The 14574-nt window shown below is 37.2% G+C and overlaps 1 protein-coding gene across 1 annotated transcript; it reads right to left on the bottom strand.

Moving 5' to 3' along the window:
- Positions 1–5074: 5074 nt before the first annotated feature.
- anxa2b (annexin A2b) lies at positions 5075–10975 on the bottom strand. The gene is made up of 13 exons (XM_073837127.1): positions 10941–10975; positions 10221–10275; positions 10013–10106; positions 8496–8590; positions 8277–8390; positions 7799–7889; positions 7640–7719; positions 6505–6564; positions 6235–6328; positions 6059–6154; positions 5784–5842; positions 5552–5674; positions 5075–5405 (listed from the first exon to the last, which is right to left on the bottom strand). Exons 2-13 carry the CDS (start codon positions 10269–10271, stop codon positions 5346–5348), a joined length of 1017 nt encoding a protein of 338 aa, XP_073693228.1. The 5' UTR covers positions 10272–10275; positions 10941–10975; the 3' UTR covers positions 5075–5345.
- Between the last annotated feature and the right edge of the window lie 3599 nt (positions 10976–14574).

Here is a 14574-nt window from a genome sequence, read left to right as displayed (position 1 = left end):
GAGGTATGTACCATGATTCTCCAGTCGTGGAGACCTCATCAGGGCTCAGCCTCTTGACCACTCCTGATTGTACAAGCTGACGGATTGCCTCACAGTAAGCTTTGGCACGCTGAGGGTCCTTAGCCAAGCGCTTCTCCGTGCTTCTCAAGCTCGGCAGTACGGCCTCTTTGGAGGCCTGAAACAGGGGCATATCCTGTTTTCGCAGCAATGGAGTAGCATATCTGAGGATGCCAGCCACGTTCACTCTTCTTGTCTTTGCCTCCAGAAGCTCTATTGCCTCCTTGTCCTGCTTCGATCTGATTACTGACTTGTCACTCTGGAATGGCAGCACATCAGTCTGCCAAAGCTTCTCCACATTCCTCATCAACTCTTTGGTTTGCAGTGATCTACTGTGTCGCTTCTCAACTTTGTGGCCTAATGACCCTTGTGGTTGAGGGTTGGATGGAATGTCGTAACCTTGACACCACGACTCACATCTTAGCTCCACTTCTCCATCAGGGCCCAAGGTCTTCAACATGCCCACCAATGACTGAACATGTAAGGCGAACCTCTCAAAGGCTGATGTATCTCCTCGCCTTATTTCTGGTGAGTCCATGACAACAGCGATCCTCTTTAAGGCGATGTGCTGTAGCAGTGCTGCTATTGTGTCTGAGTATGGCCTAGGCGAATTGATGTATGAGTCGGCGATGAGGCAAGCCTCCTCCAACCTCGGATGGTCTACAAGAACCTGATATTTGAAGAGTTCTGTGGCATCCCTAGCCAACAAATTAGTTAGGACCAGCTTCAGCCGGGAAAATTCCATGGGGTCCTGATGGATGAAGAGGGGGATTTTTGGCGTTGGCCCACGGTATTCTTTCTCTTCCAAAGCAGCTGATGAAGGCTGATATGGTAAGTCTCGGTACGGGGTACGCCGGCTCATGTGAGGCCCTGGTAAGCATCTATATGAAGGCCCAGATTCATCCCAGTCCAGGCCAGAACGACCGCTTGTGACTGGTGAGTAATACTGCGACCACTGATTCAGACTATCGTGAAGCTCTCTAACTGGTGGTGTCTTAGGGGTCGAAGACGGACGACTTTTAGTTGCTGAGCTTGACACAGCACTGTCTCTCATTAACTGGAGCTGATTCATCATCCTATCTATTATGGTGGCCATCTGTCTCCCCTTATCCTCTGGAAGCATTGACGTCGATTCCTTAGAGGGCCAGGGTGGAGGCGGTAACCCGTCATCAAGCTCATCTTCTTTCCTCAGGGCTCGGAAGTCATCTTGTATAGGAGGGGGTGGGGTACTGGCCACGGTTCTTGTGCCCTTTCCAGCGTCTTCCCGGATGCTGTGGGAAAACGAATTTCCCTCTCTACGCCCCAAACCTGTGCAGAATCGCTCCGCACATTCTCTGTGAGTCTGCGTGATGATGTGTCTTCTCCCTGCAGCTCATACCTCTCTCATTCTTTCCCTCTCTATATGATGTAGGAGTATCTAACCACTCTGTGCGTAGCCCGGTTGAATATACATCATAGCTGGGAGGGTACTCTTCAGCGTACTCACTGATATCTGACTCCCAATGCACCTGACGAGGAGACCTTGAGGTATGCGCGCTTCCTGCTGGTGTCATCATTGCTGTTCCCGCCAGGTAAGAGCTCAACCCCTCTTCCCCATGCTCATACTGTAATGAACTCGTGCGAGGTAAGACATGCGTCCTTTGTGTCCCTGGACCAAGCTCATAGTATTCAAGGTACTGCAGTGCTCTTCGTTGCCGTTTAGGTCGAGTCGATGGACCCCACAATGTTTCTCCACGCTGCATGTTCCCGGAACAGCTACGCATCCGGCTTGAAGGACCAAAATGTAGCTGAGGGGCTAAGGAGGTGGAGTTGGTCCGGGTGTGCCGGTTAGAACACCAGAGCGGAGACAAATCATGTTTAACAGTTTATTGGTACAAGCATATGCCGTGAAGGGGGGAACCAGGTGAGCAGAAGTCCTTATGCAGAGCTGTATAGTCTGGTAGAAGTGTCAGCACTGACTTGAATGTCGATGTGCGTGTGTGACAAGACACTCTGGCATCGAGCAATGATCCACATTACTGCATTACGTAAGCAGTTCTGGGAACCAATCAAATCGGTGTATCTGATGTAGGCAGCCAGAGGCAAGCTAAACTGATGACGACAGCGCTCCGATGTCCAGAATGAACGAGTTTGACTTGGCTTTTCATATAAAAGACGAAAAGAAAACCGCGCTCGAATCGTTCCTTTGTAAGAAGGACTTTTTTGCTGTTTTGCCGACTGGATACGGCAAGAGTTTAATCCATCAGTTAGCTCCGCCGGTAGCTAAGCGTATGGGGCTTAGTGAAAACTTAGTGATTGGTCGTGGCGTTATCCAATTGCGTGCATTGAGAGTTTCAAATGCATGCTTGGTGCCGCCCCTCCAGTTAGACACTTTTCATTGCTCGATGCCAGACCCTTAATCTTAATAGATTAGGGTCTGGATTTTTCCAGGCTAGTAAACAGAATCAACTCAGTTTAAATAACAGTGGAATTTACAACACTCTGGATGCACACAACTTTAAACACTCAAAGGAACATTATGGATGCTTCTATAACCGTTGTCTAACACGGAAGCTCGTAGTTCGTTCTCGCTGAAGACAGGTTACGGCTGATGCAATATTGAACCGCGGACACGCGCGCTGTGACGCGCTCCGCCGAATACGCCGAATTACCGCCAAATCAGAGTCCCTGAGATCTGGAAGAGTGCGTTCGTGCGCATACCCATGGTAGGTTGTTGTCCATTATTAATGAGCCTTTCTCACAGTTTAGCTTTCTTTAAGATGTGTTTTTGAAAGAGTGTTCTCTGAGGAGGAAACACAAGCATTTCTATCCACACAGTCACAACAAATGCCCTCAGTGTATAGTAAAGATATCAACTCATTTATTCATTCATTTTTCTATACCAGATCTATTCATAGATCTAGTCAAGGCTCCTCCACTTGTTTAGATATTTTGTTATCTAATGCAATAATGTGGGACTTACATGTCTGATTATTGCTACTAATACCTTGTGTGTGTAACATCAGTCCAGATTGTAATATTATGCTGTTTATTGCACTGTCTTCAATAACTTTTTGTTAAACTATTGATCTCCAATTCTATATTTTTATGCCACATATCCCTATGGGAAAATGCCCATTTGGGATAAAACACCCCCTCCCCCAACTGTTTCTCCCAAAAGAATCACTAGATATATTTTTTTATTACAACTATGGACTATGTAGAAGTATTCACCATGAAGCTTACACTGGTGATGTATCTGAAAGAAAACAGATTTCATTTCACAGTGAATTATCTAATTTTCAGCAGTAACAAAAAAGTGTTTTAAAGCTTGTGTTTTGTAGAACATATCATATAGAGGATTTGATAATAATGTACGGAAAGGAGTCAAATGTTTCCGTGGCTTTGGCAGTGGATGCGTTGGCCATCTCCTTGGCATATTTCAACAGCTGCCTGAACCCCATTCTGTATGTTTTTGTGGGACAGGATTTTAAGCGCAATGTTAAACTTTCTCTGAGACATATTTTTGAAAGAGTTTTCTCTGAGGAGGGAACACAACTGTCACAAACCACCCAGTCCCAGCAAATGCATTCAATGTATTGAAAATATCGACTTAAGCAGATATTTGTATTTCTTAAAAACTTTCTACACTTTTCCCCCTCTATTTAGTAATTTGATAAACTTTAGCCAAAGTTTAAAACCAGCATAATGGAATGCTATGCTTTATCTTTTTTTTTTTTTTTGATTGCTATCAGTTTAAAAAAGTTTGTATTATTTTAATTACTTGTGGTTACATGCATAATTTAAAAGCATTTGTGAATAAAACAATCTTTTTACTTTTACCTTTTCATATTCTAGTGATTCAGTCATTTTTGTCAATTTTGCTGTAATGTTTTTTTTCCTCACTTTGGTGTTCCATGAAATTATCATGTGATAAATAACAAGCAAAGTGTGTTATGTATAAACAGTGTTTTACATATAAAGTGCAAAAACAATAAAGTTTAAATGTATATTTATTGTAATGTTCATTAAACTTGTAATTTGTTTCATTTTGAGATTGTTCAGTTAGTGCAAATAGTTTCATCACCAGGTAGTATCATTGTGTTAACAGAAATGTACAAGTAGCCGAAGCATAGCGTTTTCAATTCTAAACATCTTTTAAAAAAACATTAAATTCAGATATGCTTTAAAAGCAAAAAATAATAAGTTACATCTTTAGACACATGCATATTTGCTGACAAAACTGACAGCTGTAACTCTCTACTATAACTTCCTCTTTTTCCACACGACATACATTACTTTAAAGCAATATACAATATATATTGTCGCCCAGCTCTAAACTGCTAAATGTGGACTATAAGGCATTAAGATATTATTAACATATATATATGTAAAAAAAATGTGCTTCCTCTTTCCTTAATCCTCCCGTCTAGCTTTAATCTGAACAACAGCTAAAACTTTTTATGAGAACTTCCTGTGTTTATATTACTCTTTTTGTTAAATCGCTTGTTTTATTCCTCAATTGTAAGTCACTTTGGATAAAAGTGTCTGCTAAATAGGCCTTTTTCTTTTTACAACTGTTCAAAAGTGGATTCAAAGGTATAATGTTCAAATAAAACCAGTGGGTTGTCAATTCTCCATCAGAGTCTAAATTTACTTCAGTATAACTTTTAGTTTATAAGTTACCTTGATATTGTTTTATGATTACATTTCTGAATATATTTAAATAAAGTTAAAATATGAACATTATTTAGATATTTTAGTCATAGCCTTTATGACTGGTTTGTGGTCACATATATGGCGTTTCTGGACAACAGTATTTTGGTTTTGCATTTACGCGATAATCACTTTTATTTTAAATATTTCAAAAGTCAGATAACTAATAAAAGAGCGCAACCAGTCACCTTTAAACACAGCAGGTATATTTCTCATCTATAAACATTTTTGATGCACTTGTGGAAAGTTGTGTGACAGAAATAACTATAGTGACCTCTAGTGGTGCTCAAATAAATTCCACACACAGATCACACTCAAAAAACCAAGTATACAAGTTTTTATTACTATCAACAACAATTAAATTAATTAATTTAATATTAATAATTAATAAAAAAAAAATCAACAATTAAAAATATGTAAAATTCTTCATTCTGCATTCCTTTAAGTGGAATGTGATCAGTTTAACTATAAAAGTAAACAACAATCATGCGTATGAGAAAACAAAAAGCATGCTTATAATAATACTGCATTTTCAACTAATTGTCTCGTTAAGTCTTCACTGCTGGATGCATGCAGCATAAGATTACAGATGTTTAGTCATCTCCTCCACAGAGGTTCAGAAGGGCTTTCTGGTAGTCACCCTTAGTGTGCTCCTGAGGAGAAAAAGACAATGAGAAAAGTTCTGATTAAAAATGCTTCTTGAATGAAAACTAGGAGCAGAAACAAAATAAGAGGGAGGTAAATATCAGAACAAATAAGAAAGAAAGAAAGAAAGAAAGAAAGACAATTGGAAACTTACAAAAATTGTCTGGTACAGAGATTTTCCAAATTTCTTTTTAAACTCTATGCGGATCTTCATGAGATCAACTTCACAGCGGGAGACGATGATGCGGGTCACGACCTTCTCTTTAACACTTTTACTCTGCAAACATCAAAATTCAAATGTTCTTTATAGGCACACTTTTTCCATAGAAGCAGCTGATTATTGTAATTCAAATTCAAATGACATGTAGTCAAAATTTGATATTCACCTTCATGGCATCACTGAGTCTGCTGGCAAAATACAGATGTTTGTTCTCCAAGCACTCAACTGCAGAAAGACAGAGATCAATTTTAGGGCAAGGTTACATGTTTTGTATTTTCATTTAATTTCCACAAAATGTTCCTCACCAAACAGCTAGTGACTATGTTTAATAAGCCATAGAGACGGAATTCCCAAAGAAACAGTGAGAGTGTGAAAGATGATTGAGCATCAAATCTTCCATACACATCTCTATAACCAAGTGTTCTGACAGCTGATAGATACCTAGTGTGAGAAAGGTTTTTTCCGTATCTCCCTTCACCTCCTTACGAATGCTTTCCTTAATGTCATATGGGCTGTATCTCTTGTACCTTTCAAACACTGAGAAAAAGAGGCTTTGGTTAGATTGTTACATTAATAATAATGCCAATTGACTTCAAATACAACTGTTCATATTTCACCTTTCTGCAAGTGTGGGACACTCCTCTCAGAGAAGATTGAAATCCAGGTGGTCACATCAGTTCCTTTTCGCTTCACTCCAGCATCATAAAGAGCCTAAATATTTCCATAATTGACAAAGGATTACAAAAAGTAAGCTTGTTGGTTATTCCAGTATTCATGAGTCATCTTAATTTTGCATACAGTAATAATATTATTTTAATCATGCTGAATAAATATACTGTTATGACTATGAATCAATTGAATATCCTCAGTTAAAAGGCTCTACTTACTCTTGCATCATTGTCGATCTTCTCATAGTCCACCACATTGCTCGGCTCAACTCTCTTGCCCTGTGGACATGAATAAACACAGAATCTGCAATTAGCAAGCTATGTTGACAGTAAAGAAATTACCTGTTGCCTTTTGTACAATAAAGTGGAATTTGATCATAATTACCACACATACAGGTGAAGTTAACATTTTGCAGATTCTGCAAGGTGTATGTAAACTTTTGAAGTTTACATACACCTTGCAGAATCTGCAAAATGTCAATTATTTTACCAAAATAAAAGGGATCATACAAAATGCATGTTATTTTTTAATTAGTACTGACCTGAATAAGATATTTCACATAAAATATGTTTCATTTGTTAATCTGACAAATTCTTTGGTTTTTCAGCATTTCTTGTATATGAACCCTTTGCAACAATGGCTGTATGATTTTGAGATCCATCTCTTCACACTAAGGACAACTGAGGGACTCACATGCAACTTTTACAGAAGGTTCAAACAATTACTGATGCTTTAGAAGAAAAACACAATGCATTAAGAGCCAGGGGGTGAAAACTTTTGAACAGAATGAAGATGTGTACATTATTTTGCCTAAATATCATATTTTTTCATTTAGTACTGCCCTTCAGAAGCTACAGAAGATACTTACCAGAAGACAAAATAAGTTAAATTTACCCTGATCTTCAAATTCAAAAATTTTACCCCCCCTCCCTACTGCATTGTGTTTCCTCCTGAAGCCTTAGTGAGTGTTTTGGAAAGGTTCATTGTTGGAAAAGGTTCAAATGCACAAAAATGCTGAAAAACCAAATAATTTGTGGAACCTGAGTGTTTTTTCTGAAGAACAAACAAGGACAATTATAACTAAAAAAAAAAAAAAAAAAAAAACAGCTGTGGATCATTCAGGTAACAACACAGTATTAAGAATTAAGTGTATGTAAACTTTTGAACAGAGCCATTCTCTAGTGGACTATATGTAAATGTTATGTGAAATATCTTATTCAGATCAGTACTAAATAAAAAATAACATGCATTTTGTATGATCCCTCTTATTTTGGTCAAATAATTGACATTTTGAAGATTCTGCAAGGTGTATGTAAACGTTTGACTTTTAACTGTTATATTAATCTATGTTACCTGTACAAGGGCCAGGAGCAGCTTAGATAAATCACCAGATGTGTCTCCAGAAACATCTTTCTCCAACTCCTTCTTAAACACTGAAAGAAGAACAACAAAGGGATATAAATACTAGTGTATATGTGCTGCTTATGTCTTTTAAGGGCCAGTGTCACTTACATTCTCTGTAAGCCTTCTTGATTTCCATCAGCTCCTCATTATTGCGAGAGCAGACCATCTCAATAAGAGACTCCTCATCAGTGCCCAGACCCTGCGATAAACAGTGAACTGTCATGTGAATACAACAATATGTGAATAAACTTGGCTATTGTTTAAAGTCTGAGGTCAGGTAGACGTTTTTTGTGTTGTTTTGGAAGAAACTCAAGCTTGTATTCAGCATGGATGCATTCAATTTATTACAAAAAACCTCATCAAAATACTGCAAAAATGTGAACTGTCATGTGAATACAACAATATGTGAATAAACTTGGCTATTGTTTGAAAGTCTGAGGTAAGTAAGACTTTTTTTGTTTTGTTTTGAAAGAAATTAAAGCTTGTATTCAGCATGGATGCATTAAATTTATTACAAAAAACTTATCAAAATACTGCAAAAATGTATCAAAGCTTTCATGAACAATTACAGATCAATGCAATTTACCTTCATTGATGATTTCAGTTCAGAGGCGTCATACTGTGCTGTACTCTTCATCAACCCCAGAATCAGATTCTCCAAAGAGCCTGAGAGCGCCCCCTTGAGGGCACTTACCAAGTCCTACAACACAAATGGTGTCAGGTTGTTTGGAACGCTGGATATATATCATTATACTTCATAAAGGTAAGACAATCCATTTTGAATAGATAACCCACAATTTTGTACCTTTTTTGCACGCTTTTCATACTCAAACGCAATTTCGCTCCTTTGTGAGTAACTGCGTTTTGTCAGAATGTCAATGATCGTCTGCTCATCAACACCTGAATCAATAAATAAAGGCAATAACGACAGGACTCAGGAGGGATTGCAGGTAGGGATTGAAAACGAAAGCCATAGAGCAGTACTAAGATAAGGCCCTGAAGGACTAATTGCACCTTTTTATTTCCTATTATAAAATCATTAAATAGTCATCAGCTAATTGAGTAATGACACTGACACTACTAGCATACATATCTTGTTTTCTGTTTTCTTTTACACTGATTCATTTTTGTCAGGTACCATTAATTATTTACAATTCTGTTTCAACAGAAAAGGGGTCACCACCTATTCTACCATAAGAAGACGAGTCTTAAAAGGATTAGTTCACTCCAGAATTACAATTTCCTGGTAATTTACTCACCTCCATGTCTTTCAAGATGTTCATGTCTTTCTTTCTTAAGTCAAAAAGAAGGTTTTTGAGGAAAACATTCCAGGATTTTTCATAGTGGACTTCAGTTGGGATCACCAGGTTGAAGGTCCAAGTTGCAGTTTGAATGCAGCTTCAAAGGGCTCTACACGATCCCAGCCGATGAATAAGGGTCTTATCTAGCTAAATGATTGAACATTTTCTAAAAAAAAAAAAATTATATATATTTTCAAACTACAAATGCTCATCTTGCACAAGGTCACACGTGATGTAGGTGGAAGTACCAACCCAGTGTTTACCAAGCGAATGTGCAAAGAAAGTCAAACGCCCTTTACTAAAAACTGTAAAACAAAGATGTCGAATGATTTTGAAAGTGGAGGAGAAAATGAGAAGAGTTTTTCATCCTATACCCTACCTTTTTAAACCAGAGTGCACAGACGGAGAACAAACCACGAGTGACTTTTCCAATGTGATTGCGTAATATGTGAAGTCGCGGACACACAATCATATAGTGAAAGATAAGCATTTGTAGTTTAAAAGTATTTTACTCTTTTATGTTTTTTTTTTAAGAAAATGGCAGATCGTTTCACTAGATAAGAGCCTTATTCTTCGGCTGGGATTGTGAAGAGCCCTTTTGAAGCTGCATTAAAACTTCATTTTCGACCATCAACTTATTGATCCCCATTGAAGTCCACTATATGAAGAAAAACCCTGGAATGTTTTCCTCAAAAACCTTAATTTCTTTTCGATTTAAGAAAGAAAGACATGAACATCTTGGATGACACAGGCTTGAGTAAATAATCAGATTCAGGAGTGAACAATCCTTTAAAGCATCACACATCCTGTTTAGTGTAGTTGAAAGCCAAGACTCAGTATATTTGCTAAGCAAATATAAAGGCATTTAAGCTAATATTTCAGTAAAACAATAGGCTATGAAATGCAATTGGGAACTCCCTTTTGTGTTCTATTGGAAATATAATCTGTGGTGCAAAAGGAAATCTACAGATTCCTGTGCAAATGTTTAGTGGAAATAAGTCTTTAAGGCACTATCCCTTACCTTTGGTTTTGATGGCTGTCTCTAGTCTGGCTGCATCCGCCTCAGGGTTAAAATCATAAGCTGAGACCACCGTAGGGCACCTAGGTTCTCTCTCCTGTAAATATATCAAGAAATACAGATAATAAAATATCTTAATAGCCACCTAAATGTACAAAGTGTATTTGGTTTGTTGAATATGCAATATTATGTCACAACTGAAATAACTTACCCCTCCATAACTCAGTGTAAGTTTGGTCAAAATCTCGGACACGATAGCCATTTTTCTGCAGAGGACAGAGAACAATGAGTAGATACAAAAGGAGATACAATCCGTGTTTTAAGCCACTGTAAAATACAGCCTCACCCTTTAGTTTCAAAGGTCTAAGTGATGGTTGTCATAGATACAGTGATTAGTAGGACCGTGTAGATAAAGGCCAATTCAGTGTCATCACAAGCAGTTACGTAAGTCAATATGCATTTTACGGCCCTTAAAGGTCTCACCGAAAAAGTTATTTCTCATGGTATTAAGTAAAAAACAACTTTTGTTGTGTTTTTGTCCCTTAGCAACACTACAGTGTGTAAACTTCCCCTGTGGTGCTAACAGGAAATCATTTTCTCTCCACACTATACATTATGAGGTGAGTTGTGAAGGATTTGCTGGAACTTTGTTCTGGCACACCCCGACACACACCCTGCACACATTCCACAGACCACTGAACCTCTGACCATCACACACACACACACACACACACACACACACACACACAGCAAGACCACTACAGCTCTTTCTGCAGATTACACTGGACTAAAAATGAGAATCAGCATAAACAGCACGACAATGCTAGTCTTTTGATAAGCTTTGTGATACTGCTACAGTCCTGTCAAGAGATTCAGTTTATGTTTCTCAGTCTAACCAAAGGAGAATCACAAGAGAGGACCAGAGTCTTACCGTAGATGCTGTGGAGTGTAAAGGTGTAGCTGTGGAGTTCCAGTTGTATCTTACCTTTTAAATGTATCCAGCCAATGACTCACCGTCTCCTCCTATCAATCCACACCTACACCCACTCGAAATACAGACCCAAAAGTTGCTTATGAGTTATTCATTGACTGACCTACACATTCCTTACAAAAATTGATTATGGTACTCACAGTTTGTGCTAAAATGTCGAAGTTACTACGGTTACAAATTTAAAACTGTACATTTCCAAAGAGAACTTGGTATTAATTATCACCACCATCATAAACAAAAAATAGTAGAGTTATAAGGGTCAGTTTTCTAAAAATTGAGATTTATACATCACCTGAAAGCTGAATAAATAGGATAGGACAATATTTGGCTGAGATAGAACAATTTAAAAATATGGAATCTGAGGGTGTAAAAAAATCTAAATATTAAGAAAATTGTCTTTAAGCTGTCCAAATGAAGTTCTTAGAAATGCATATTACTAATCAGAAATTAAGTTTTAATATATTTTCTGTAGGAAATTTACAAAATATATTCATGGAACATGATCTTTACTTAATATCCTAATGATTTTTGGCATAAAAGAAAAATCAATAATTGACCAATACAATGTATTTTTGGCTATTGCTTCAAATATATATGTGACCCTGGACCACAAAACCAGTCATAAGGTTAAATTTTACAAAACTGAGATGTATACATCATATAAAACTCAATGAATAAGCTTTCTATTGATGTATGGTTTGTTAGGATAGGACAATATTTGGCCGAGATACATCTATTTGAAAATCTGGAATCTGAGGGTGCAAAAAAATCTAAATAATGAGAAAATCACCTTTAAAGTTCTCCAAATTAATTTCTTGACAATGCATATTACTAATCAAAAATTACATTTTGATATATTTATAGTAGGAATTTTACAAAAAATCTTCATGGAACATGATCTTTACTTAATTTCCTAATGATTTTTGGCATAAAAGAAAAATCAATAATTTTAACCCATACAATGTATTTTTGGCTATTGTTACAAATATACCCCAGCGACTTAAGACTGGTTTTGTGGTCCAGGGTCACATATGTCCTTTTTAAGTTGGACATATGACATTATGTTGAATGTTGAGAAATAGAAGTGTGAGGGAACCCCACCCACGACTGTTCTTGACAGAGAGGACATGAATTGTGACACACTTTTGTACGTGGTCAGCGCAATAAAGGCAGTACAGCAAGAAAAGGGAAAAAAATCTACATTTTTAAACTAAACTATAACCACCAATAAAAAAAGTTGTTTTCTGAAATATATAATTTGACTGATATTATCTGTTGGGAATGTTCCATCAGTTAAACATTCCTCAGTGTTTAATCCATTGTGCAAACATATTAATTCATGACATAACATAAATGGCATACAATCGTTGAGAATGGAAACACTCACATACCATTATTGAGAATTAAAAAGTAAACACACTTCACATGCTATTAAAATGTAGGAGATAAAACCTCTAATGTAATTACTATGGATTACAGATTAATTGTCAAAATAAGAGTTAAAAAGCTATTTAAGCACCTTTGGCAGTTTCAACATGTTCGTTTGGATCTGTATTGATTTAAACTACTTCACACATTGTGTATGTGTAATATTGGGAGAACGTTTAAAGATTGAAAGAAAGAATGTTTGCTAAAGGTGGAGAAGTTTCTGCCAATGTTTGATTGTTCTTTCAATCATGGCAGCAGTGATAACAGTGGGCTGGGTTTTTATAGTGAGAGACATCTACAAACAAACACACGCACACACTGGTCTCCATGTTATTGGGACATTCCATAGGCATAATGGTTTTTATATGGTATTCCCTATCCCTCTTGCAAAACTTTCTGCATTTTTAGATTCTGTCTGATTTATAAGCTGTTTTCCTCATGGGGACCAAAAAATAATTTGGTCCCCATAACAGGGAATACCACGTACACGCACAGCTCACACAAGTAGACTATAATTTATTCTGTTGATTTTGTTCTTTGTGTCTGACTTAATGCAAAAGCTAAAAAAGCTAAGTGAGAGTGACTCTTTTACAGTAGCTCAGAATAGATGTATGGTAAAAGTTTAGCTTGGGGTCATGTGTTTCTTTAGCAATCAGTGTTCTAGACTTGCATCTATGGCAACATATGCAACAAGCGCCAAGCAATGGCATACCATAATGAGGTGATTCATCCCATACAAATAAATAAGGGTTAGTCCGTCTGAGCCTTGATAGCAAATACCATCATTACTCAATAATGGCATTTTAATCTGAGTTTCTATTAACTATCAACTAGCATCTGATGTAACAACACTTAAGATCGGAAGTGGACCATTTAAGTTTACTCACAGATTCAGTACAGCTTAAACATTTTAGATTTTTTCTGTGCATATGTAAGGCCACTTTTTATATGAAAATGCTGTAGTCACTATATACTGTATGTCTTTTAAAAATTTAAAAATTGCTTTGTGATTCCACACATTTCCAGAAAAGCTTTATGTTCTTCAATAAATACAAGTTATTTAGGGGACAAATTAAAACAAGGAAGCATGATGTCAGTTTAAATCTTGTACATCTTGTTTTAACCATTTTTTTAGAGTTTAAAGTTTTAGAGGTTTTAAAGAGCAACTATTATGCAAAATTCACTTTTATGTTGGTTGAACATAAATGTGTTGGCAGTGTGTGTACACAACAACCCTATAATGATAAAGTTCCACCCACTCCTATTAATCATAAGTGTCTAGAAACAAGCTGTTTGCAGAATCTATAAAATGTGATGTCACATTTTACAGGCTCCACGCACGACTGTTGACGGACACTGGCGTGTTAGCAGAGACCCTGCCCTGAGTGAGCCGCACACAATCCGCCATCTTTATCTTCAACAGGATTCAAGTAATAAACGTCTATAGAAATAATTCCGTCCAGAGCAGTGAGTGATTTTCTGTTTTTATTTTATTGTTTGGGTCACATTACTAGCGTTGACAGCAGTATATTGTGTTGCTGTTACTTAATACACAGTCTTTATTTTGTTTTGGGGGTGCACTAGAACATGCTCCCATTCTTGGTGGTTCGAAAAATGCATTATTTTTCATGTAATTTACATTATTACAATAGCTTTCTCCCCAGGCTGGCACAAATGGCTCGTTTAGTTCTGGGTTATATGAAGGCCCGCCTTCCAAAGCAACAAAATGTGTTGTAATTGGTTACCCCACTGTGTTGCAATTGGCAAACAGTTTAGACGACATTTCAGTACCCTTCCCAAAGCAGCAAGTTCAGTGTGCAATTTTTATTATGAATCGACTTGTTTTAGACTGATGGAGAGAAACACCAGTCTGTGCCGTTCTAAAGCTTGGAGTGCCAGCATTATTTTTTTATATAACTCTGAATGCATTTGTCTGAAAGAAGGAAGTCATATGCACCTAGGATGCATGGAGGGTGAGTAAATGATACGCTACAGTAGTGTTGGTTCTATCGTCAGCCTGCAAGATCGTTGATACATAATATTATCATTGTTGTGCTAATTTAATTATTTACATGCCCAAAACCAGCTCCAGCATAAGGCTAGTGAAGCTATATACACTATATACTACGGCATCCTACTACATACT

Source organism: Garra rufa, chromosome 3 (assembly GCF_049309525.1).
Source record: "Garra rufa chromosome 3, GarRuf1.0, whole genome shotgun sequence".
Lineage (NCBI taxonomy): Eukaryota > Metazoa > Chordata > Actinopteri > Cypriniformes > Cyprinidae > Garra > Garra rufa.
This window is presented reverse-complemented; position numbering and strand designations above follow the sequence as displayed.